Source organism: Chaetodon auriga, chromosome 18, assembly GCF_051107435.1.
Source record: "Chaetodon auriga isolate fChaAug3 chromosome 18, fChaAug3.hap1, whole genome shotgun sequence".
In the NCBI taxonomy this organism is placed as follows: domain Eukaryota; kingdom Metazoa; phylum Chordata; class Actinopteri; order Chaetodontiformes; family Chaetodontidae; genus Chaetodon; species Chaetodon auriga.
Genome location: NC_135091.1, coordinates 2,735,666 through 2,760,287, shown reverse-complemented (window position 1 = coordinate 2,760,287; position 24,622 = coordinate 2,735,666). Strand labels below are relative to the sequence as shown.

General features: G+C 45.5%; 2 protein-coding genes across 3 annotated transcripts in view; one reads left to right on the top strand and one right to left on the bottom strand.

Annotated features, from left to right (window-relative positions):
* Positions 1-81: 81 nt before the first annotated feature.
* On the top strand, positions 82-4,949 carry ndufaf7 (NADH:ubiquinone oxidoreductase complex assembly factor 7). The gene is made up of 10 exons (XM_076756408.1): positions 82-501; positions 602-765; positions 961-1,041; positions 1,139-1,249; positions 1,431-1,644; positions 1,819-1,877; positions 2,249-2,362; positions 3,333-3,476; positions 4,156-4,329; positions 4,447-4,949. The coding sequence occupies exons 1-10, from the start codon at positions 426-428 to the stop codon at positions 4,666-4,668; spliced, it is 1,359 nt and encodes a 452-aa protein (XP_076612523.1). The 5' UTR covers positions 82-425; the 3' UTR covers positions 4,669-4,949.
* Positions 4,950-6,230: 1,281 nt separating this feature from the next.
* LOC143336588 (serine/threonine-protein kinase D3-like) overlaps positions 6,231-24,622 on the bottom strand; it is a 30,379-nt gene continuing 11,987 nt past the window's right edge. The window contains exons 3-19 of one of the 2 annotated variants that reach the window (XM_076756831.1): positions 23,825-23,963; positions 21,932-22,063; positions 20,094-20,251; positions 16,841-17,033; positions 16,671-16,748; positions 16,386-16,569; positions 15,781-15,904; positions 15,228-15,305; positions 12,827-13,103; positions 9,992-10,044; positions 9,337-9,409; positions 9,102-9,208; positions 8,854-9,015; positions 8,647-8,745; positions 8,296-8,563; positions 7,756-7,841; positions 6,231-7,565 (exon numbers count right to left, since the gene is read on the bottom strand). In XM_076756831.1, the coding sequence (XP_076612946.1) occupies positions 7,392-7,565; positions 7,756-7,841; positions 8,296-8,563; positions 8,647-8,745; positions 8,854-9,015; positions 9,102-9,208; positions 9,337-9,409; positions 9,992-10,044; positions 12,827-13,103; positions 15,228-15,305; positions 15,781-15,904; positions 16,386-16,569; positions 16,671-16,748; positions 16,841-17,033; positions 20,094-20,251; positions 21,932-22,063; positions 23,825-23,963 (2,385 nt within the window). In that variant the 3' untranslated portion in view covers positions 6,231-7,391. The remainder of the gene's footprint in view (positions 7,566-7,755; positions 7,842-8,295; positions 8,564-8,646; positions 8,746-8,853; positions 9,016-9,101; positions 9,209-9,336; positions 9,410-9,991; positions 10,045-12,826; positions 13,104-15,227; positions 15,306-15,780; positions 15,905-16,385; positions 16,570-16,670; positions 16,749-16,840; positions 17,034-20,093; positions 20,252-21,931; positions 22,064-23,824; positions 23,964-24,622) is intronic. The other variant, XM_076756832.1, reaches the window with a different exon arrangement.

The window sequence follows — 24,622 nt, the reverse complement described above, 5'->3', positions numbered from 1 at the left end:
TGTATGTACTTTAACAACTTTTCATTCAACTTTTACAAATAGTGTCTTAATCTGAAAGGTTTGCCGGAAAACGTGTCTTTCATTGCGGTGTACTTAACCTCCAACACTCTCTTAGAGTTAGCTCCTGCACAAGGACTTCTTAGCTTTTAGCTACTTTCAACACTGACAGACACAAATGAGCAAATGTGTATTTTTATCTTTAATACTCGAAGCTAAAACCTTATTTACGGCCACGATTCTGTTCGTGTTTGACCGTTAACGTACTTGTTGCTAACGTGGCTAATGCTAACGGCTAGCCGCTGTCCTGTCAGAGAGGGGAGCATCGTGCCGGTCAGTGTGGCTGAAGTTAAAGTTACATTTTGATTGCGGTCGTCTTGTGAAATAATGGTTTGAAGCCAGACATTAAAAGACTAACCTACAGCAGAATGAGGGCTTGTTTTGGCGTGAAAACGCAGCAGCTGATCAGCAGAGTCTTCATTCATCCTGTCAGTCCATCAGCAGGTGAGTGATCTGAAATACTAGATAAACGTGGGGGGATCGGTCTTCACTCTCATCAAGGAAAAGTTTATCATTAAAACCGCTGAATGTTTGTGTTTGCCAGTGCGATGGAGAGCAGCTCAGATCAGACTCCTGTGCAGCCCCTCAGCAGCAGATGAGGGGAAGCCCGGACCCTCCATGCTGCGACACCTGACCTCCAAAATAAAAGCCACAGGTCCGATTACGGTGGCAGAGTACATGAGAGAGGTCCTCACCAACCCTGTGACGGTAAGTGACGACCAGTTCAGGGTCACGACCCTCCTGATGAGACTGCCTCTTTGATATTACAATGCTTTTATTGTGAAACACTTTGTAACTTTTGTTTTGAAAAGTGCTGCAGTACATACATACATGTGTACTTACTGTGTTTGTGCTGCTGCTGCTGTCCGTCAGTCGTTCACACTGATGGTTTTTCTTTTTCAGGGTTATTATGTGAGGAACAACATGTTGGGCCCTGACAGAGATTTCATCACATCACCAGAAATCAGTCAGATCTTCGGAGAGGTGAGACCTTCAGTGACTTTCTACAGCAGTGTTGATGGAAACAGATGTTTTCTTGTCATGGTTACATGTCGTTCCTGCCGGTCGTCTGTGTGTGCAGCTGGTCGGCGTGTGGATGATCAGTGAGTGGATGGGAGCAGGTCAGCCCAAACAGCTGCAGCTGGTGGAGCTCGGACCTGGAAAAGGATCGTTGGCCGGCGACGTCCTCAGAGTACGAACTTTATTTAAAACAGCAGCAGGACTTCATCTTCAGCATCACTGCTCACCTGTAAAATCACAACATTTTGCCTTCACTCTCCGTATTTTGTGCTTATCTGCTGCCAAACATGATCGGTATGTGTGTTCATCTGTATATATGAAGTAATAATAAGAATATTTCCTCTTTTTTTCAGGTGTTCAGTCAGTTGCGGTCGGTGCTCGGTAAGACTTCGGCGTCTCTCCACCTTGTGGAGGTGAGTCCGGCGCTGAGTCGCCTCCAGGCCCAGCACCTGACCGGGACCTGCAGCCAGGAGGCGGACGCCGAGGATGAGCCGGTTTACCGCCGCGGGGAAACGCCTGCCGGGCTGCAGGTGTCCTGGTACCGGCGCTTAGACGACGTCCCCGCAGGTACAGAGAAAGTCTGCGCTTTGTGAGGCTTTCCACCATGAACGAGCAGAAAAACTGACTGAAACACAGAATATTACAGCAACAACTACAGCTCATCCATTTCCTGATTGTAGTCTTTTTCTTGTTTTTGTCATGTGATCAATCCTCTAACCGTCAGTTTGTGTCTCCTCGCAGGATTCAGCATCTTTCTCGCTCACGAGTTCTTCGACGCTCTGCCGATCCACAAATTTCAGGTCAGCTCGAAGTCTCTCATGTGTGATTAAAGCTCCTCTGATCCGCGGTAGCTTGTAGAAGAATCAAACTTTATTTGGTAGAAATTGTGTTAAGCTTCATTAATTTCAATGTGCCGTTATGGCTGTGCAGCACCGTGTCATTACACTACCAACCACCAGATGGCGGTAAAGATGTCTGCTGAAGCATCAGTGATCAAAGGCTGCAGCCGCGTTTCTACTTTCAGTTTGAGGTTTTATGAGCTCTGATTGGAGGATTTTCACACAGGTGTTAATTGTTTGCAGATCCAGCGAAGAAGAAAAGAGTTTCTGTGTCCTGAAACGAGCCCTCTCTCAGGTGTTTCATACCTGTCTCCTCTCTTTGTTTTGGGTAGCGGACGCAGAAAGGCTGGAGGGAGGTGATGGTGGACATCGACCCGGAGAAAGAGGACCAGCTGAGGTTTGTGGTGGCGCCGTCTCCCACGCTGGCCTCGTCCACACTCATACAGGTGAGGACCCGAGCGGCTCGATCATGTGACTCACCTGGAGCTGCGTCCTCATAAAGAGTCGTCCATCAGCTGAAACGGATTTTCTGCGTGGACTCACTGATCGGTCGTGTTTGCAGACCCTCGTCCCCTCGAGTCTCGAAATGCACCAGAGATCCTCGTTCAGACCTTTCTGATCTGATCTCAGTGCAGATGAAAAATAATTCTGCTGAAATACAAACAAACGTCCTTGAAAACGGGAGCTTCAGATGTGAAAAGAAGATGAACTGCTCGTTACATAAAACTGGTAAAACAAATGTCAGACTTCCATGAAACGGAGGAGCTTTAACTTGACTTGAGGACTTCTCAGCGTCGGGTAATTTTAGCTTTGAGGTGCAGAATGAAGAAGGTCTTTAATGTTTGGACCTCTGTGGAAACGAGCTCCTCAGATAAACTCGCCGAGGTTTGTTTTATAGCCTCCATCTGGTTTTTATTGCCCACATTTCTACCAGCTATACATTCACAGCCTGTTTGATTTGGCCTCTCTGGCTCGCTGCAACGCTTTGAACATCCTGCCAGACGCCTGACATCATCATTATCATCACCATCATCATCCTCCTCAGTCCGTTTGGATGAAGAACCTGCTCTTAAGTTGGAGCTCAGAGTTCAGCCTCCGAATCATCAAAGCAGACCAAACTTTAGGATTCATTTCTAATTCTGCGGTTTACAGTTGAAACAAAGGGCTGTTTAAGCCGGTTTCTAGATCCAGAGAGGCGTCAGGACGTGATGTGGTGACTGTAACGAGTGAAAAGTTCACTCAGAAACTCAAAGAGGCAAGATTCAGATGTGCGATGCTAATAGTGGCTAATGTAGCCTGGAGGAATCACAGCAGAAAAAACTAAAAGAATAAAAAGATGATCACATGAACTCATCTCACATTTTAATCCATCAGCTTTTACTTATTTGGGGCTCGTCGCGTGTTCGTGTGTGTCAGGCAGGTGAAAGGCGGAGCCACGTGGAGGTGTGTCCAGAGGGCGGAGTCATCGTCCAGCAGCTGGCCCGGCGGATCGCAGAGGACGGAGGTGCGGCGCTGATTGCCGACTACGGCCACGACGGAACCAAGACGGACACGTTCAGAGTAAGATGGACTCTTCACGCTCAGTGGCCACTTTATTAGGTACACCTGGATGGTCTGAGGCAGGTTAGGGTGAGCTCACCGAGAGTGTGTCTCACTGTAAATATTCAAAATATAAGATTTCATCCACATCAACCACCTTATTTTTCAGATCCCGTCCTGAAGGTTTTGTCACTCTGTTATCTTTGTGAGGACTAATTTGAGATTAAGGCCTCACAGTCAGGACACTTTGGACATTCTGTCCACACTTTTCTTCGGTTACAGTTGAAGGAAACAGATGCAGGAAGCAGTGAAGCCCATCAGCTGCAGGCGGAGAGGAAACCCGGGTCGATGGGCCGACTCATCTGCCTCTGATGCAGCTCACTCAGATCAGCTCTGAATGTCCTCGAGAAGCCTTTTCCAAAAATTAGTTTCACGCTGCAGATCTGCATTGTTTGAGGATTCCTGATGCTAAATATAAGTAATATGTGAATATGTGAATATGAAGTGGCCATAAAACTTGTTGCAGTGGTACGATGGTGCTTTAATGACACGGTAGAGCTGCTCGCTCCTCAATGTGAAGCTTTTCTTGGCTCAGAGGACTGAAGCCAACAGCAGCCTGATGGGAAACTGTTTCACGTCCAATCCAACGGAGAGAAAATGTAAACATCTGAGGTCGTGCTTTATTTCTGTTGTCCGTCAGGGTTTCAAAGGTCACCAGCTCCACGACGTCCTGTCCTCGCCCGGCTCGGCCGACCTCACGGCTGACGTGGACTTCGGCTACCTGCGGAGGATGGCTGGAGGGGGCGTGGCCTGTCTGGGACCCGTCACTCAGAGGAACTTCCTGAAAAACATGGGCATCGACTCCAGGATGCAGGTATTGTCATCACGGTTCATTATATTAGCAGCATCCAGCATCTTTGGCCAGAATTACCAGGATGTGAAGCCAGCAGTGCTGCTTGAACATCAGATGAGTCGTTGACTGTCTCTGCAGGTTCTGCTGAGGAACTGCAGCGACGCGTCCACCAGGAAGCAGCTGATCAGCAGCTACGACATGCTGACCAACGCCGCCAAGATGGGCGAGCGCTTCCACTTCTTCAGCCTGCTGCACCTCAGCCGGCTGGCCCAACCCAAGAGACCAGAGGGGCTGAAGCTGGAGAAGAGGAGCCCGGCTCCGCTGCCTGTGGCCGGATTCACCGAGCTCAGCTTCTCCTGAGGGTCTGTGACCGTCCACAGACTGAAATGATCTGAACCTTTCTCCAGAGGTTTGGAGCTCTGATGGATTATGGGATATTTAAGACGATCACGTTCGTGGGATGATGACGTTGTTTACAGCTGATGTTAATGTATTCATGCAGAAGGACGGCAGCGTGCACGTCGCTGATTCAGAGAAGAAGAAATCTGTTCCAGGTTTTATGTCTAACATGGAGGGAGCTGAAGTCTATTATAAAGACATTTAGATGTAATAACGGAAGAAAATAAAACATTTCAAACATTTCTTGTTTAGTTCACCATGTAAACTGTCACTTAAAGTGAAAAAAACATTTTTTTATTTCCCAAATCCGAAGCTCTGATTCCTGCGGGCTTCTAGAGAAAAGTGTGACACCGCTGGAGGTCAAAGGTCATCCCGCTGCAGGAGGATCTTTTTCATTGTCGCTCAGCCGTCAGCTTTCGTCCACATCTTGAAGCAGTTAGCTGAGCTCACAGTTGTGAACAACGAGCCCGCCGCTCCTCCGGTAGCAATTAAAAGATTCGGTTACACGTGTGTGTGTGTGTGTGTGTGTTGGGGGGGGGGGGTAGCTGCTGCCAAAACAAGCAGCCGTCCTCCAGAGGAGCGGTGGAGCGAGCCGATCGTGTTCAGGATTGGTAATTAAATGATCGTTTCCAAACATCCTGCTGCAGATCGTTATCAGCTTTTCCTCTGATTCAGGACGATCTGTGCGCTCCGGCTCTGACGAGTCGCTCGTACATTTGGAAGAAATTAGACGTTTTTCTTGAACTTCTCCAACTGGAGATGTTTAAAGGGTTTCTCACCCTGAAGCCGCCACCAAACTCAGATGGACTGTGGCTTTAAATCTGTGACAGGATCTGAGTTTCATTCCGCTGTTGCCTCCAAACGCTGCGAATAAGAGAATCTGAATTACTGGGATATAAAATGAGAGTTTCCCAAATTTAACCATTCAGCTTTAATGTTTTCCCATCAAAATCACCCACATGACACAACATTTACTGCAAAAATATAAAACGTGTGAAATAAATTCTCAGGAGTCAGATCAGGACGAACAACGCTCGACGCTTCAGTCTTTTTCCACAGAACGACAAAGACAATAGCAGCTCCATTTTCAGCTCGTCTTCATCCAAAGTTTCAGGAAGAATCACTGAAAAAAACTCTGAATTTGTTCCTCTGCAAAAGTATTTTGTGAGTCCTGAGTCTTAAGTTTGCATTTTCATCTCCATCAGTGGCTTTTAACGTGGCAGAATGAGGACTGAATGAGTGAAACTAACACTACAACTAGTTAACATGTTAAAATGCTAACGGTTAGCAAGTTAACACTCAACATGCTGAACACTAAACTCCTCGTTCACAGCATCATTAACATGCTAACAAGCTAAGATGCTTAACACTGCATCATGCTAGCTGGTGAACTGTACTGGCTAGGTTAGCTAGCAAACAATTCTAGCTACAAAGCTAATCTAGGAGGCTACTTTCTACTTGAAGTTCCATTTTGAAAGTTTCAGGAAAGTTTCAAGCTGCTTGCTCCGATATGTTGTTTTAGGTTTTGGGTTTTTTTGTTGTCTTTCCCAGATCTCTACAGAGGAGGTGGAAAAATTAGCATGACATAAAATTCAGAACAGCCACAATGACATTTTGATATTCAGCAGTTAGCATGCTAAGGTAGCTTAGAGTAGCACAATGCTAACGTTTCCTCAGTCACGACAACAGAGTCTGTAACTATGAAAATAAAACCCAGATTGAAAAATCCTGTCATTTCCCTTTAATATCTAATAGCTGTTAATCACATTAACTATACACATGCTAATATTCTGCTGTGTAACATTAGCATTCAGCTCAAAGATGACAAGTTCGAAATGTCCTAAAAAGGACACCATACAGAGGATAAACCCTTTTGTTTTTGGGAATATGAGTTTTCCTCTGACGCCACCTTCAGGACAATCTTTCATTCATACAATATTTCCGTTTTCTGCGGCTGACTTTGGCAGTTAGGACCCGGCTTAGTGAAGACCAGCTTGTCCAGCTCGTCCCTGCTGTGTAATGAGCATCAGTTCTTTATCTCAGCCCTCGTTAAACAGATTTTTTTTTTTTTTTGCAGATGAACAAACCAAAAGTTATAATCAGTGAAATTCTCCCTTTGAAAGAGTTTCCCAATAGTGCAAAGACTTCCCAGCAAGGAACAACAGAACAATGAACAATACAATCTGGACATAATGAAGACGTCTGTTCCAGCTGGCGTCGCAGAGGACGACTGAAAAACACTCCCGTCTCTGAAATGTAACAACGACATCATAAAAATACTCCATCTGAGCTGAAAAAGTATATAAAGGCTCTGGATTGGTCTTAGCTAGCCCTTCTGCGGCCTGACTGGCAGTGCAGACATTTACTGAATGTTGCATTCTGGGAAACGACCCCCCCCCCCCCCTTCACAGGGTGTGTTTGTGACGGTTTGTAGAAAAACAAAGTGAAACAGGAAAAATAAAGGAAGTGTTCAAATTAAATTCTCTGGACCTGAATTATCGCTGCAGTGAGCGCGTCACGTGACCTCACTCAGCTGTCGCATCCTGGCGATCCACCAACACCTAATCCCAACTTGGGGAAAGTGGGACCACGTTACATTGGACTCCAGAGCGTCCGCTGCAACTACTGAAGGACTCCTCAGATCAGCTGCTTCCTTGTAGGAAATGTTCACCCTCCAGGGGCCTCTAGGGGTCCTCCTCCATGTCGTCCAGGTTGGGAGACATGATGAAGTGTTTGGGGTAGTGCAGGCCTCTCTCGTCGGCGTGCTCCTCCCAGCGGGCGTCGTCGCTCTCGTGGGTGATGTAGCGCTCGCCTCGCCGCGTCTCGAACTCCCTGAGGTCCAGCCAGGTCTGGTAGTCCTGCAAGATGACGAGAACAGCTTCAGAATTCAAACCCTGGAATCACTTTTTAAGTCCCTGCGGCAACATTTTCTGGCAGAGTCCAGTCGTACGCTGTGCAGATCATAAAGCTCCTTCTGTTATTAAGTCATATAAGTAACAGCTGAGAGCTGCAGGAATGTCCTCCATGTGTTTGTAAGCTGTTCGTTACCTGCAGCCAGGGGTGGCTCAGTGACTTGTCCACGCTGTAGCGCTTCCTCATCTTCACCTGCAGCAGGTTATTAATGAGGTCTGTGGCTGCGAGGAACAACAAACAAGCTGCTGTGAATCCTTCAGCCACGACACTCGACTCTCATTTAGCTTTTCTGACCATTAAAGCCTTTAAAAAAATCTAAATTCACACTGCATCAACACATCTCCCTTCCTTTGCTGTGGAGGTATTGAAATTATTGAATCACAGCATGTCTCAGTTTCATTTTCAAATGCAAGAAACGTATTTAATTGGTCAAATAAACCTCTTTTAAAGATGAAAAAAAACATGAAAATGGTCAAGTGCAGCTGTTCGTTCTCTTTCAACGTGTTGGCTTCTTGTCTATACTGATGATTCACTTTCATTCTTCAAACTCTTATGAACCTACATCTCCACAAAATCTGGACTTCAGCTCTGGTGCTGCAGTCTCTTTATGTCTCAGTTCCATGTTTAAAACACCTGAATCGCTGCTTTGACCGTTTATCTCACACCGCCTCTTACCCTCCTCTGAGATCTCCTTCCACGGGTTGGGCGGGTACATGAAGGCGGCGTTCTGGATCTGGTCGTTGATGTCCTCGTCTTCGTTGAAGGGAAACGTCCCGCTCAGACTGACGTAGATGATGACGCCGACCGACCACATGTCCAGAGATCGGTTGTAGCCTTTGCTGCGAAGCACCTCCGGCGCCAGGTAGGCCGGCGTGCCGACCACGGAGCGACGGAACGACTTCTCCCCGATGATTCGAGCGAAGCCGAAGTCACAGAGCTTCACCTGCAGGACAGCAGAGGTGGAGGTTGATGAAGATGTGATCGTGCTGCTGAGCTCTGAAGAAGGTTCTGAAGGTGTGTTCTAACCTGAGGGAAAGGTTCTGCTGAGGCCAGGAGAACGTTCTCGGGCTTCAGATCACAGTGGACAATGTTCTTGAAGTGAAGATGTCTGAGTGCCACCAGGATCTACGCAGCAAAAAGGAAACAGCTGATTTAACATTTGAGGGAAACCAGGAAAGCAATTAGCGAAACATCATTAATCATTGAAGGAATTCAGTTAAAGTCGTCACTGACCTGTGTGACCAGGAACTTGGTGAGGCGCTCGGGCAGTCGGCTCTTCTCGCTGGATAAAATCATCTCCAACATGTCCCCATGAAGCTTCTCCATGACGACGAACACCTGCTCGGGCGTCTCGAACATGCACTCCAGGTTAACGATCCCCGGGTGGTGGAGGTTCTGTCCGAGAGAGGTGGAGGACACTCAACACACAAGCTGCAGCCTGGATATTTAAACACGGTCTCAGGAGAGCCGGAGTGTCGTACCTGGAGGATGGCCACCTCGTTCCTCAGCTGGCTCTCCTGTTTGGTGGGAAACCTCATTTTGTCGATGATTTTGATGGCCACGTCTCTGCCGGTCTTTCTGTGTTTACCTGCAGAGGACAAAGAGGAAGACGTCACATTTTAGCTCTCTGCGGGTATTTTTATTAATCTGTGATTCAGATCAAAAAAAAAAAAAACAATTTAAGCCGCTTTTTGGCAGATTTCAGATGTGACTCGCCTCCGTAGACGATCCCAAACTGTCCGGAGCCGAGGACCTCGTCAGCGAAGATCTGGTACACCGAACTGATATCCTGAACAGCAGAGAGGTGGAACAGGTTTCACATGTCGCCCAATTAAACATGTGAATTAAAAACAAACGATTTCCTTTAAAATATGGACAGATATTAGTTGTCCTCAGAGGATGAACCTAAATGAATTCAGTGATCCTCTGATGTTTCATGTAGCGCCACCAAAAGGTAAAAGTGTGTTATCCAACACTTCAGATCAGGATTCCTTCCCATCAGGCTCAGCGGTGCATTGAGATTAATGCCGACATGGTATATTAACACGCTAACTGTACACGTTAGCCAGCTAACGAGCTTAAGCTACATTCTGACTGTGAGCATATTAGCATGCTACTGTTGCTAACAAAGGAAGTGTGACGGGGTAGACAGCAGCAGTACTCACGACTTCATTTCAACACGCTAACTGTGGGTGTGTTAGCATGCTATGTAAGTATGCTAATGCTAAGGTGTGTTCTCTTATTTAGCTTTATCTCTCTGTGTTTGATGTCCCTGGTTTTCTTGCAGGTCAGGTGTGCTTTATCATGTGAGACACTTGTCCTGAGCTCCGTGAATAACTACCATGAGGAGATATTATGAGCGATCACTTACCACATTTTCTTGTATCTGGGAGTTGGACACTGATATGCTGATGGATAATTCCTCTGAGGAGACACAAGACACAAACACAGCGTGGAAATGTAGAAGCCATAAACCCACACGTGTGCACACCCCCTCACGTACAGCAGAGACGTGTGAGGCTTTATTTTTCTAACCTTCAAATCATTAAAATCTCATTTCCTACGTTTCCTTGTTTGTTAAAGAAAGAGATGACAGAGGAGATTTCCAGCTGAGATCAAACCGACAGGTTTGTTTGTTCAACACGTGATGAAAGAGCACAGAGGATGTTTCCATCTCCAAATCATTTTCCAGATTTCACAAAAATTAAAGCATCTATTTCCTGTCTCTCTCTGAGCGTGTGTGTACGTGTGTGTACAGAGGAAACGCTCACAAACTGCTGCTAATGTTAATCCAGCCTGACGTGAAAAAGCCGAGGGCGCGTTCTGTGTGAGAGTGAATTTCCACTGATGAGCAGGTATTGATTTCAGATCGCCAGCCCGGCTTTGATTGGGTCATCCCTCTGCGATCGATAGCAGCGGTCTGCTGTAGGTGGGCGGCCTGTTGATATTCAGGTCATTGGTTAGGTCATCATTCAGGGAGTTCATGTAACTTCATCGACACAAATGTAAAATGTGTGAAGTCCAGATCTGTGGTTCAAATTCTTAAACAGCTTTGTTTTTATTGACCTCAAAGGAAAAGACTTGTTTTAAAACAAGTTGTTTTTTCCATCTTAAATATGAGCATATTTCTGTTTTGTTGTTCATTTGCTGTAAATGCAAAACTTCCTGCGATTCTTTCACATTAAAAGCCTTCCAGCTGTTCATTTTGACATTTCTCAAAACATTTATTTCCCTTCTTTCCAACAGTCAGACGAGAAGATTAATATCATGAATGTGTGTTAAGAGATGAAGTCAGGATGTGGTTAGCCTAGCTTAGCATGAAGACTGGAAACAGGAAAACAGTTAGCCTCGTTTGTCCAAAAATCAAATCAAAATTTGTATTTTGTTGGCAATTAAATTCTCACTTTTAACAGCTCCACAGTTTCCTGGAAGAGGAAATAAATAAGGAAACCTCACTATTAAAGAAAAGTCATTAATAACTTTGTGCTGTAAATACGACAAAACTGCTGAAATAAAATACAAATCGCTCGATGAAGAAACGTTTCATAATGATGAGCTGAGTTTAAAAATGGATTTTCAAGGTCACATGTTTTTACTTTAACGTTTAAATATTGAACAGGCAGAAGCAGATTCACACTGAAGTAGGAAACTGAACAGAACAAGCTGGCCTTGAACGCAGCATTAGTGATTGTGTGCCTGCTGATGACTGTTAGATCACTATTCATAGTTTATGTAACTTTATTGACACTCCCGCGTCCGTATCAGAGCTTCAGCGTGTTTAATCATGTACTTTAATGTTTTCCTCTTCTGCTTTTATTCCATGTTTTTCATTTCCTGTCATGTTTTCGGTTTTACGTTACTCTTGCTATGCATTATTACAGCGTCGTGGGCCCACTGTGGGACTGTTTGTCACTGAGATGATCCAAAAAAACAAAAAAACCTTGTTACATCATCTGTCCATTAACTTATTGATGTGTGCTGCTGTAATTTCATTGCAAAACATCTATTTCTGGAAAGACACTGAAGCCAGACGTTAATTACTCAACAGGTGGAAAACACAGCTGACTGCGTCCTCTAAGTACAAATGTTTTATAATAATTAAGCTTTTCCATAATAGTTCATGATTTTTTTAAGCCATGAGGTCCATTTAGGCATTTAGTGCTGGAGATCTCACTCTGGGATGAAACTTAAAACAGACAAAAAGACACTTTAACCTGAGATGAATCAGGGCGGAAAATCCTCTGAAATCCCTTCAATCATGTTAAAATGTCAGCAGGCGGTCGGGCTCTGTGTGTGTGTGTGTGTGTGTGTGTGTGTGTGTGGGTAGTTTTGGTGGGGTTGTATAACAGTTGTCTCTGAAACAATATTTGGAAGCTCTTCATGAATCCACACTTCCATTAAAACATAAAAACATATCAGAGTCTAATCTGATTTGAGAAATGGCTCCATTACTGCGTTAAAGGGGAGAGACGTTCAGTAAAGTTCAGTTGTGGGTTCGATTCCTTGAAACGAAACACAGTCTGCCTTTTGTTAAATAGTGGATATCAATAAAGATCAAACTATGAACATATATTTTTTAAAATCTCCTTTACCAGCAGTATCTTCCTGCAGCCTGTAGAACTTGTGGCGTCCCTCAGGGATCATTTCTTGGACCTTATTTTCTTAATGTTTGTCCAAGGATACATCACACATAGGCGTAACTTTTACAGATATTTTAATATCAGCAAAAACAAATAGACAAATGGACCATTTCCTCCAGAAACCACTGAGCGTGAAGTTGGATTGATATGTTTTACATTACATATGAATTAACCGCCTTAAACATCACACTAAAAAACAGGCCTTTATGCAGATGACGCTCAGGTGTATCCTCACTCACCTGTCCTGCTTAACCAGACAGGATGTCTGAGACAGCAGCATTAGTCCAATCAGCTTTATTACTACTCATCAGTTTGCCATTTTTTGGGTTTCTTCTCAGCATCTCTTTGAATTTTTCTCTCAAATTTTCACTTCAAAGGAATCAAACTCAAAGCTGACCTCACCACCAGAGGAGCCCGTTTACTATTTCCTACTTTAAAATCCAGGTATTTCTGCTGAACATCTATAAAAATGCACTTTGATTCTTGGCTTTGTTGTTATTTTTAGATATTTATGCCACAGAGAACATGCAGTTGGACTAAAGTGGTTGTTTTTGGCAGCTACTCACTGTGGTCCTTCCCCTGTCCGGGCCCGGTGCCGACGCTGGCTTTGGGCGTGACGGGCATCATCGCCTGCCGGATGGCCTTCTCCCAGCTCTGGCCCACGTCCCGGCCCACACCGGACGCCGCCAGGACGGGGTTGTGGTACAGACCGCCGTTATCTTCCCCGACGTAGTACACCATGTTGGCCGTGATCACCTCGAAGCAATGAGGGTTGCTGCCCTGGGGAAGGCTGCTGAAGTCCTGCGCCGGCTCCACCTGGAGGATCTCAGACAGCGGGATTTCCTGTGGTTTGTTTGGATAAACAGAAAGTCAAACAACAGATTCTGGTTTCTGTCACGGATCACATGAAAGCTCAGGGTAATTAAAAAATACTGCTCTTGTGGGACATACCTCCACTTTCAGCCCAGAAACCCAAACCTCTGCACTTCTTTTGGTAAGTTGTTATAATATTTTAAGTCATTTCAGCCAATGAGAAGCATCCATAAGATTTTGAAATGACCCACAGGACCCTGTTTCGGCTGCTGGCTCGTCCCAGCTCCCTCCATCCTAACACCTCTCCTCTCTCTGCTGAACTGTGCGACGCTCTTTGAGTTTCAGTGTTTGAAACTTCCCTTCCTTCCTCCTCTCCAAAACCCGCCCCACCCCTCCAAAAACCTTAGAACCTGCCAGATCAAACATATAAAGGAGAACGATCGGCCCAGTGGTGTCTTCATGCCCCTCAGTGTCATCTGAACGTTTCGTGTTTTGCCAAGTCCCCCCCCCCACCTCCCCACCTCCTCACCCCTGACCACAGACTCCGATCAGCATCTATTCATCCTGCCGCTCTGATTAAAAGGCAGGACGTGCCGCGGCCGCTTTGGGCACGAGGCAGCGTGGCGACGAGCCAGAGAGACGGGGGGAAGCGACCAGAGGTCCTAAAAACCACTACAAATGCCCCCCTCCCTCACCCCGCTCTCGCTTTCTCTTCAAAGGAAGGGCTCTGCAGCGCTTTGTGGTGAAGGGCAACAGGTCGCTGGCAGACACGAGATGAAAGGAGGAGGAGTATGGGAGAGGAAAATGATAGAGAACGCACAGAGCTGCAGCTGGACTGACCTGAATTCATCTGTGATCGTTTCATATTTGAAGGATGAAGAATGAATGCAAACTGGTCCGAACTTCGTTACAAATGTGATGCTGTTCATCGTTCAGAATTCGGTCACGGTGTGAATCTGTGAGTCTGTGGCGCTCTGGATTTACTACAGCAGCCGTACTGTGATTACTCTTCATTATTTTTCACTTTCTCCATTTATCTGTAATTATTTCTGCAGCCGCCACATCTGAATTTCCACTCTGAGGAAGATAAGGCTTATCTTATCGAACTGCTCCTGTTAACTGTTGCCAAGAAAAAACTGTTGAACCTGCAGTGATTCTATTAGATTAACAGATGTGTTACCAACGCACCGCAGGAGCTCAGGAACACAGCAGCTTCACTCCACGTCCAGTCACTGCACACACCGGCCCTGCATGTCCTCAGTGTTATAAGCTAACTGTGTGTCGGCAGTGATAAAGACTTGAGTCTGAGCCAGTAACAACTGAGGATGCGCCCACTCGTGCTGGGGTCACAGCCAGCGGTGGTCTAATACATGATACATAATACTGAATACTAATACAGCTCAGCCTTCCTCTGCCGATCAGATGGAATGCTGAAGAGCCTTCGGGGGCTGCGTAGTCTTATAAAACTGCAAATATTGCACACACTTCAATCATTTCAGTAAATGTGCTCATCCACGTTCCTGCTGAGACTCAGATGAAGATCAATACCACTGTCATGTCTGTGCAGTAAGTATGAGGTAACAGCCAGCAGCCGGTTAGCTTAGGGAAGCATGAAGGCTGGAAACGGGGGGGACAGCTAGCCTGGCTCCGTCCAGCACCTCAAAAGCTCCCTGATTAACATGCTGTACATTTTATGTTTAATCAGACCAAAATCACAAAAGCAGGGCACAGTGGAGGTGCGCCGCCTGTCGCCTGCAGCTCCTCATTTAACAGCTCGCTGTGGCTGCTCCTCCTTCTTCCACTAGTGAAGTGCTTTTAATGTGAACCTGCAGAAGGAAATGCTCGGTTTGCATTCGCAGTAACTTAATACAGCATTTTTTTTCTGGGAATGTCACCACAGACAAGTGTAATACTGCAAATATATAAATATGTAATAATTTCATGAGTGGGCTTCGGGCTCTATCACCATTGTGTTCACTCATTCAGCGACAGCGACTCAGCAGACATTTATTTCAATGAAAATCTTTGAGATTGTTTCTCTAATGTCTCCTGAATGTCAGCGTCTGAACCTGACTCCCTCCAGTCTTCTCCTCATGTCGCTGCTTTGTTTGGCCGAGCAGCTGAAACCAGATCTGAGCCGACTTGGTCTCCTACCTTGTAAAACTTGGCTCCGCTTTCATTCTGAAACAGAGTCAGACTCTTGCTGTCCAGCCTCCAGTAATGTCTCTTCCTCTGGAAAGACAGAAAAAAATGATCAGGATAAAAACTTCAGAGATTCAAAGGTGTTTTATTTCAATATACACACACATACATGATGGATTTTCAGCTCTTCTTTCACTGTTTGAGATACTTCAGAGACAACGTTCACTGCATTTGACAGATGAAGTTACGAGATTAAGATTTTACATACAAAAACACACGGCCAGTTTATTAAATATGATGCAAGTATATATAAAGTACCTAAAAGTATCTCCACCAGCTGCAACATCAAAGCACCACTTGCATATTAATACATCAAAAATAATAATTCAATAATACAACGCTGACTTTTGAAACTTTAAAAAAGATTTTCATGACATCAAACCCGTTTTTGATGCTACTTATGGTCTGCATCAGTTCTCTGAATATTAACTTTGGTTGTTATTGGCGAGTCTGACATTCCCACCCTGGTTTCAAACAAACAGGAGGGATTCTGATCTCTTCTCACCAGGTTGTCGCGGCTCGTGTAGTGGACCATCCAGCCCTCTTTAACCACCGTGGAGCTTTTCCTCTTCGTGTGTTTGATGGACTGAACCACGCGCATCAGAGGGATGTTGCTGCTGGTGGACGGGCTGAACACACAAACACACACAAACACAGACAGTTTGGGAAATTCAAGAACTCAAATGATCCAGAACACAATCATATTTCTGACTTAAATGGACAATAACGTTTATTCTGCCTGTTCGCACAAACTGTCCTGGATACAAACTGCCTGTGTGGTTGGTGATCAATATGTGTCTGAAACTACTCTGAAGGAAAGATATCAGTCAAAAAAGTGTCTTTCATAATTATGATGGTGCCTCTTTAGTCGACTTCTAATGATAAAATAACAATTTAGAATGAAAAAATAACAATAAAAACAATATCCAATAAAGCATCTGGGTTTAGCTAAAATGCTAAGTTATTGTCAGTAGAGGTAAAGTTAGTTATTTCCTGTAATATTTCTCTAAAATGAGCTAACGTTAGCCACCATGAGCAAGCAAAAAAAGCTGTGGCAGTAAAAACGCTGTTTTTTATTTTAAATTTCATTTGTAAAAGAAAGAAATTCACCTGATGGCTCGGAGTGTCTCGTCATCCTTCTCGCCGTCCGTGCAGGGACCCTCGATGAAGAAGAGCTTGTCGTCGGCGGTGGACAGCTCGTCCTGCTCGTCCATGCTGTGACCGCAGTCGCTGTTGACGTCGCAGCTGTCCACCTCCATCGTGGCCTCGGAGTCCAGATTGGGGCTTGCTGGTTCTGCAGAGGCACAAAGTGAAGAGGTCTCAGGACATTTGTTTCACTGTAAACATACATGACAGTGAGGATGAAAGGTGTACAGGCGCGTTGAGCAAACTCACCTCCGTTAAAGTCGACCTCACCGAGACAGTCTCGAGGTATTTTGGCCGCACATCTTTTGTGACAGTTAAATTTACAATCTGAAGCAGATGAGATAGGTAGAAAAAAATGTTAAAATGACATAATGAGGAGAAAAAGTAGTTAATGCTAGGTTGCTTGTGTGCGTCATCACCTTTGCACTGCATCCCCTGGCGGAAGAGGCCCTTCAGCAGACGTTTGCAGTACTGGCAGATGGTGGGACGGGTGTAGGTGTGGACGGAGAAGGTGTGAGGGACCTTGACCCGACCCAGCACCATCTTCTCCATCCAGATGGGACGACCGCTCAGCAGAGAGTTACGCTTGCCCGCACCCAGGAGGGGGCGCTGCTTCAACCAGGAGGGAGGGAGGAGAAGACAAGCAGGAGGGGAAACAATAAGGAGTCCGTTTGTGACACTGAGCGGGAGACTCTGCAGTAAGATAATAAAACTGTCGCTTCTAAGTTTTATCACGCAGACACTGTTTCTACAGCAGCTCAGTGTTCAAGGAAGTGAATGCACATCCCAACATGACATAAACTCTGAGGCATCTATTCCAAATCAATCAATGGGGTCAAATGCGTAAGTCCCTGACAGAGAATACACAGTGTCATCTGCATACAGTGACACAGCAAATACACATAATCATTATATTAGGCTACATATTACTACAGATAAATCTGTTTACTTTGTGTAATTACATCTCGTTTTCGTGATAATTTGATGATACATACTGACATAACTGAGCGGCTCAACGTCTACATGTGGATCATCTCGGCCACATGTTGAATATCACCTGACAAAGACATAATGTCACCTCTAACATATTTTGTTGTTTCTCCACTGCAGAGCTATATTATGCTAACGTGCTTTGTGTTGAAAGATTATCAGCAGTATGTTTGGATGAACAACGTTTGCAGGCTTCCTGCAGGGTTCACCAAATTAAATTTAACACTTTTTATCACATTTGTAAACAACTGAATAGCATTGTTAGTGTCACACCTGTCAAAGAAGAACGGAAAGCCAGTGGGGATAAAAAGACCTACAAATATTTAAGAAGTAAGGAATTCATAGACATTTATATCCCATTTTTGTCAGTACTTCCCAGCTGTATCTAAAATGAATTTCCAGTAATTAGGCAGAAAATTGATGATTAAATTGATGATTTAAGTTGAAGTTTTTTACCAAAATGAACACTTTCCCCTTGTTAGTAGATGAGCTTTGTAGCTGCTGTAGCTAACAGTAGTGACAGTGTTTGATACACCACAACGCGTAACGTCTCCTGATGTCCTGATGACACGCAAAACATTTTATAACTGACATTACAGACCACAATATTTTGTAATTTTCGGACTTCTCAAGACCTGCAGACATCATATGTCTGTTTTCGTATTTTTCTCCCCCTCCAGCTTTAAAGTCCCTGATGGGAACAATCAGGGTTCAGGAGGTTCAGCTGAGGCATCAGATCTGCAGAACCGTTCCCTCGTCCTGAAAGCAGAGCACCGATGAGCTTTCTGTCCACCAGAACAATGACCGTCCTTGTACAACGCTCAGCTTATAGACCGCAGTCCCGGCAAGATCGGGAAACATGTGACACAACGGGGCTGAATTAGCACAGAATGGTTTGATAATCCACCTCCTCACATTTATCAGGCCTGTACAAACCCTGTGACGTCTACTCAAAGTCCAGATCTACAGAACTTGTGACGTGAGAGATGGAATAATGAGTTCAGATATAAAAACGTACTGTTGTGAAATGGGTCAGCTGACTCTTTGAAAGCTCTGCAGAGCATTGTGTGTATGTGTGTGTGTGTGTGTGTGTGTGTGTGTGTGTGTGTGTGTGTGAACTGTATCGTTCCTGTGATAATTAAACAGCAGCTAAGAGCAGATGTTCCATTAACACAAACACAAGATGTGATTTCTGTTTATAACAATGCTTCGTTAACAAACAGTGTGTGTGTGTCTGTGTGTGTGTGTGTATCTGTGTGTGTCTGTGTGTGTGTGTGTGTGTGTGTCTGTGTGTGGTGAACAGCATGATGGAGCTGATAAAAGTTTGTTTCAGTTAGTGTGAAGCTCTGACTGTGACTCATTTTGTTGGTTTGAATGGAATGGAAAATCCAGTGGTTCGCCTCGAGGCATCAGAGTGTGTGTGTGTGTGTGTGTGTGTGTGTGTGTTTGTGTGTGTGTGTGTGTGTGTGTGACAGAGAGAGGGGGAAACTACTGGAAATGGCTCGCTGGTTGCACAATGTAGATCTGCAAGCATGGAAAGTGTGTTTTCATTCACGTCATTATTCATTACGTATCTGTTAGAAATAAATCAAACCGCCTGTCCACTAATCAGGCGGTCGGGGGTTCGATCCCTGGCCCCTGCAGAGTCTGTGTCGAAGCGTCCTTGGGCAAGGTGCCGCGTCATCGGTGTGCATGCATGTGAACGGTTATCTTGCGGTAGCGTCTGCCACCAGCGTATGAACGTGTGTGTGAATGCTGACTTGTGTTGTGAAGCCCTTTGAGTGGTCGGCAACATGAGAAAAGCGCTCAATAAATGCCGTCTATGCAGTCCAGTCCATTTAACAACTCATCAACACCCACTAAAGTTTAGAGCAGATCCGAATCTCGGGGCGGATACAACGATTATTTTTCACTCTCGTTAACATCCGCAGAATAAGTGCTATACATCTGAATGTCCAGTAGATGGTAGTAAAGTGACAAAACATAGCGTAGATATCCGATGACACCACCAGTAAACCTCCACCAGTAAGCTGCTCAAACTCATGAACTGGTACAACTGTAACGAAGCTTTTTGCTCACATTAAAGCGGAAGCATAAATACACACATTCGATGCTAAACTACTGAAAGATTTCTTTACGGTTCTCTGAGCGAACCTTTCCATCTATTTTCTGAACTGGAAAACCTGTTTAGGGTTTCCCATCCAGGCCGTCCCAGCATGCAGTGGGCGAGAGGCCTGGTACCCTGTGACACACATATAGACAGAGTTTCCAGTTCAGTCGAGCTGCACATGTTTGGACTGTGGGAGGAAACCGGAGCACCCAGAGGAAACCCAGACAAAGGCCTAACATGCAAACTCCATACGGAAAAGTCAGAGTCAAACCCAGGTCCCTGCTGCAAGTCAACATGTGTTCAGAACTGAACACAAAAGTGTCCTAATAATCATTTAAGGGAAACTGTCCAGTATGGAGAGCTTCATACGTCTGTATTTACTCAAAGGTTTCCTGATTTTAATCTTAACTTTGCTGAGTTCAGACTGTTGATGCACAGCTGTTTGTTTTAAGTCTGCAAACAGTCACTCGCTCCTCTGTAGGTCCAGAATAAAACACATTCTGACTGATGTGGTGTCTTCAGCTGACTGACTGACTGATGTGAAGAATCTCAGGTGATGGCGGTAAACCTACCTCCTCCTGTGGTGTCGGGGTGAACTCCGTGGAAGGAGGACGAGCGATGGACATGACGGAGCCCGGCAGGGAGACATTGGACAGACGTCTCTTCCTCACCCCGCTGCAGTTGTTGGGGATCTTGAACGCACACCGTTTGTGGTAGTTCAGTCCACATCCTGAAGAGCAGAAAATAATGGTCGTTCAGTCCCACCAGCGGTTCCGTCAGTACAAACTCACGCTGTGCAGCCAAACTGAGCTGTTGCGATGATCTTAGTTTAGCATGTTAGCATGCTAACACACTGCCACGCAGATGAACACACACACAGCTCTTTGCAGCTGCATTGTGAATTCACGTGCTTCCTCCAATTGACCTGCAAGTGAGGAGCGTCTCTGGAAGACTTGACACATGATATAACCCCATTAGGGGCTGTGCATGTTCAAGATGTGAAATAAAATGGTTTATTCATGCACAGACTCCAAGAGCGCAGGATGTGGCCTCAGGTTAGGGAGGTTGTTTACCAAATTAGATGCTTAAAATATTGTTTTACACCAATGACGAATGTCTTCTTCTTCCACTGAGGTTTTCTTGTCCTTCACTCGCTTCAGTCGGAGCGAGCAGGCAGATTCTTCTGTCAAACGTTGCTTTTTAACCGTTTAAACCTCACGACAGGTTATATAAGCGGAAGCCGTATTTCTGCGCTGACAGCCGCCCGCCTGCTCAGAACATCAAGCGTCTCTTTTCTCTGCTTGGCAACACTACAGTTAAGATTCGCTCTGAGGTTTCCCAGCGCCGAGATCAGGACTTAAAAGATGTGAAAAATAGTCGCAGGAAGTCACCGAGTCAATGAAGACATCCTGCTGTACAGTCGCTGCAGCTTTCAGGCCTGAAAACCGGTGTGTGAAATGTGTGTGTGCATGTGCTGGACGTGCGCCCGGGCCTCGATTCAGAGCGATGATCGGCCAGTTCAGAACGTGGCAGAATCAAAGCTGAGGCTGACCCCTGAGGGGCCGCTACGCTCAGGCTCCTGGAAAATAAAACCCAAAACCAAAACAATAATGACATCACGCTGAATTTGTCCAGACAGCTGAACTTTCTGTCCCTCGGCAGGCTGGAGGTCAGAACAGGCAAGTTTTTCACGTTTAGATCAATCCTCAGTTATTCATCACCATCATGAGGCGACAGTCACTCAGGAATGGTGCGCGCTTCCTATTCGTCTCTGTTATACTCATTAAAATTCGCCTTACATCACCACAGAAACATTGGCAGCGCACATCACTTCCTCTCATAAAGTGTAATTGAGAGGAAGCTTGTCTGAATTGTTTTAAATACCCAGATATCCTGACAATCCTTTTCGGAGATGGCTATCTGATCTTCCTGACACCTGTGTGCACGTTTCTGTATTTCTGTAGTTGCTGCAGAGCTTTCAGGTGGAGGGTTTAACTACTTAGCAATGAGCGTCATCGTCTCACCGGAACCACCAGGAACTCCATGTCTGGCTGTTATTTCCCTCCTGCTCCTCTCGCCTCTGTATGTTCATGAACTGCAGTCATGACACCTTGAGATCATTGTGAACTCTTTCCTTAAGTTTTCAACTTGGTCGGACGTGTCTTTTGATCTGACCGCCTGTGAAGCAATGTAGCATTAAGGGCACTGACTTGTTAACGTTAGCATTTAGCTCAATGTCCAGCTTTGCAGGAAAAGTAGCAACACAGAGCAGAGATGTCCTCAAATGGTCACCGAGGTCTCCAGCGCTACAGTTTGAATAACGTCTGTGCATTCAGGACACATGTGTCTGCAGGTGTAAGCCACAGCAGCACAGAGTCGCCCCCCCCCGGCCTCATTACCATATCCTCACCTTCACATTTGAGGCCCTGTCTGACGAGCCCCCACAGCATCTCCCCGCAGTCGTCGCAGAAGGCTGGCGCCTTGTAGGAGTGGACGTACAGCGTGTGAGGGCGGATCTGGAAGTCCTCGGCCGTGGCGAGAGCTGAAATGAACGAATGAGGAGAAGTTAAACAACAAGCAACAACGTGGAGCGTTTCCCATCCTGCAACTGGTCTGGATGAAAGAGGAGGAGACGCCGTCACTGCAGCCTTTCAGTTTAATAACAAATGTCACTTCTTTTATTATCGCTTCAGTTTGAACGGAGATGATGTGGGGAAAATTAAGAATATCCAATCAAGTTTTGTTGCCGCTGATCCATTAAAAAATGCCATGCTCAGCTTCGCTTGTGCCTCCAAACCTGCAAATCAGCTAGAACTCAACTTAAAATCAGTAAAAGCTAATCCAGTCCAGGCCAATGCTAACAGGCTGATGTTAGCATTTAGCTCTGCGGAGATCATGTTTTCCATGTCAGTTTAGCATGTTAGCAGCTAATATTGGCTAATTAGCATGAAACACAAAGTGCAGCTGAGGCTGATGGGATTAGTTTTGCAGGTGTAGATATTTCACTCAAAGGTGCAGGTCAGGGGATCATGAGAGTCTTTAGGATAAATCGTCTGGGGACCATGAACGTCTGCACCAAACTGGATGGAAATGAATCTGACAGTTGAGATATTTCAGTCTGGACCAAAGAGTTGGACCCACCCACAGACCAGCACTGCCTTCCCTCCAGCCGCTCAAGCCCTCTGCTACACATGAAAAACACCGTCTGGCTCACTGTGCTTCAATAATTCATCAAGGTTTCTTATCGAGCCTGTTGACCCTTCAGTGAAAAAGAGATGATCTTAACAGCCAGATTAGTTTGTGTACTGCTCAAAGAATGACTGCTCCGCTTCCACTCTGAATCCCACAAAAGAAATTCTGTGAAGACAAACTTCAGTTCAAGTGTCCGTGAAATTTTAATTTTGCCTGCATTCAACTCGTTCTGTACCTATGAATCTGTTGTTGTACACTCTACAATCAGGCTGAGTGATGAAAGCTAACACTTCTTTTCTTCAGGCATGAGCTGTGAGACACCTCCACTGCCGTGCTAACAGAGGCAGATACACTAATACAGATACAAACTAGGTTTGCTCTGCAGGCTTTTGCAGCAGCAGGAGGAGGAGGACGAGGAGGAGGAGGAGGAGGGGTAGCAGGAGGAGGAGGAAGTGGTTGCAGGTTTGAGCCCGATGCGGTTCAGGCTGCGACTTTGTTTTCTTCCTCCCGTGTAATTTAAACCTGCCGCTGCTCTGGGTGTTCAGCTGTGAAGGTGTCAGCTTTAGTTTTTACAACCCAACCTGTCGACACGACTCAGGAAATGACAATCCTATACACAATATTATGGTTAGAGCGCGCAGGGCGACCCACGGCGGCGCCGCAGCGGAGGAAGCGAGATCTGAGGCGACCTCACGGCTCTCACTCAGAGGTGGATTAACAGGAGAGCCGGGAGAGGAGAGGAAGCTGAGACCAAACAAACAATGAGAGATAAATATATGAGGCGCTTTAAGTTGAATTTGATTTGTGTTGTAAATACAGATATTCTATGTGTCAGTTTATTTATGCATTACACATTACAGTTATTACATCAAGCTGATGAAATGTAGAACTGGTTTTGGGGTTCTATGCTGCAGCAACATGACCTCCATCACTGCTCCTAATGCAGATGGAGCTCAGATGCTGGTTGGATTCTTGATATCAGGATCAGGAGTGAGAAGGAGGAAACGAACTGGAGTGATGAACAGGATGCACGCTGACTCACTGATCAATAAAACAACATGTAAGTGAAAAATTTTATGACTGATCGATGGTAAAAATAAGAGTTTCATACCGGAGAGCACCACCTCGACCAGGTCGCCTTCATGGATCTCCTCCGCGGAGGTCAGACGCTGCAGGATGTTGTCTGAGTTCAGGTCATGGCGGAAGAGCAGGATCTTGTCGTACATCCCGAAGAATCCACATTCAGGGAACTGAGAAGGTGGAGAAGGACAAAGACGGGTCAGGGACACTCTGGACTCAGAGCGAGGTATGATTACGCTACATGATTAGTGAGATGTTCAATCTGAAAACTCGAGACGCTACAACATCCTGAAGAAGAAAGACACTGTGGCTGTAGTAAAGCGTCCACGGAGACTCATCCTCTGGGACGTCAGTAACTGAATGGCTGTATGTTCAAGACGTATTATGTTAAATATCAAGAGATTTTCACGCTGAATAAAGCAGCCAAAGCACAAAATGACCACCACTGTCCGATTAAATGATCAGTTTCCAGTTCAAGTCCTTAATTAAAAAAATACAAGTATGAACACACACACACACACACACACACACACACACACACACACACACTGCACCTCTAATGAAATGTCCTGACAGGACACCGAGCAGCTCGTCCTCATAACAACATTTCCACATGACCTCATCGCTCGTGTCGGTGCAGCCCGTCCCTTCAGTTAACCATTACTTAACCTTTTCATATGAGGAACACATGATTGTGATGAAACCCATTCGGAGAAACACACACTGGGAAACTACCAGCAGCCAAACTCTGCTGGAATTATTTTTGCTGCGGCTGCTGAATCAGTTTCTACTGCAGGCAACCAACCACCATTTACAGCGTGCTTTAAGA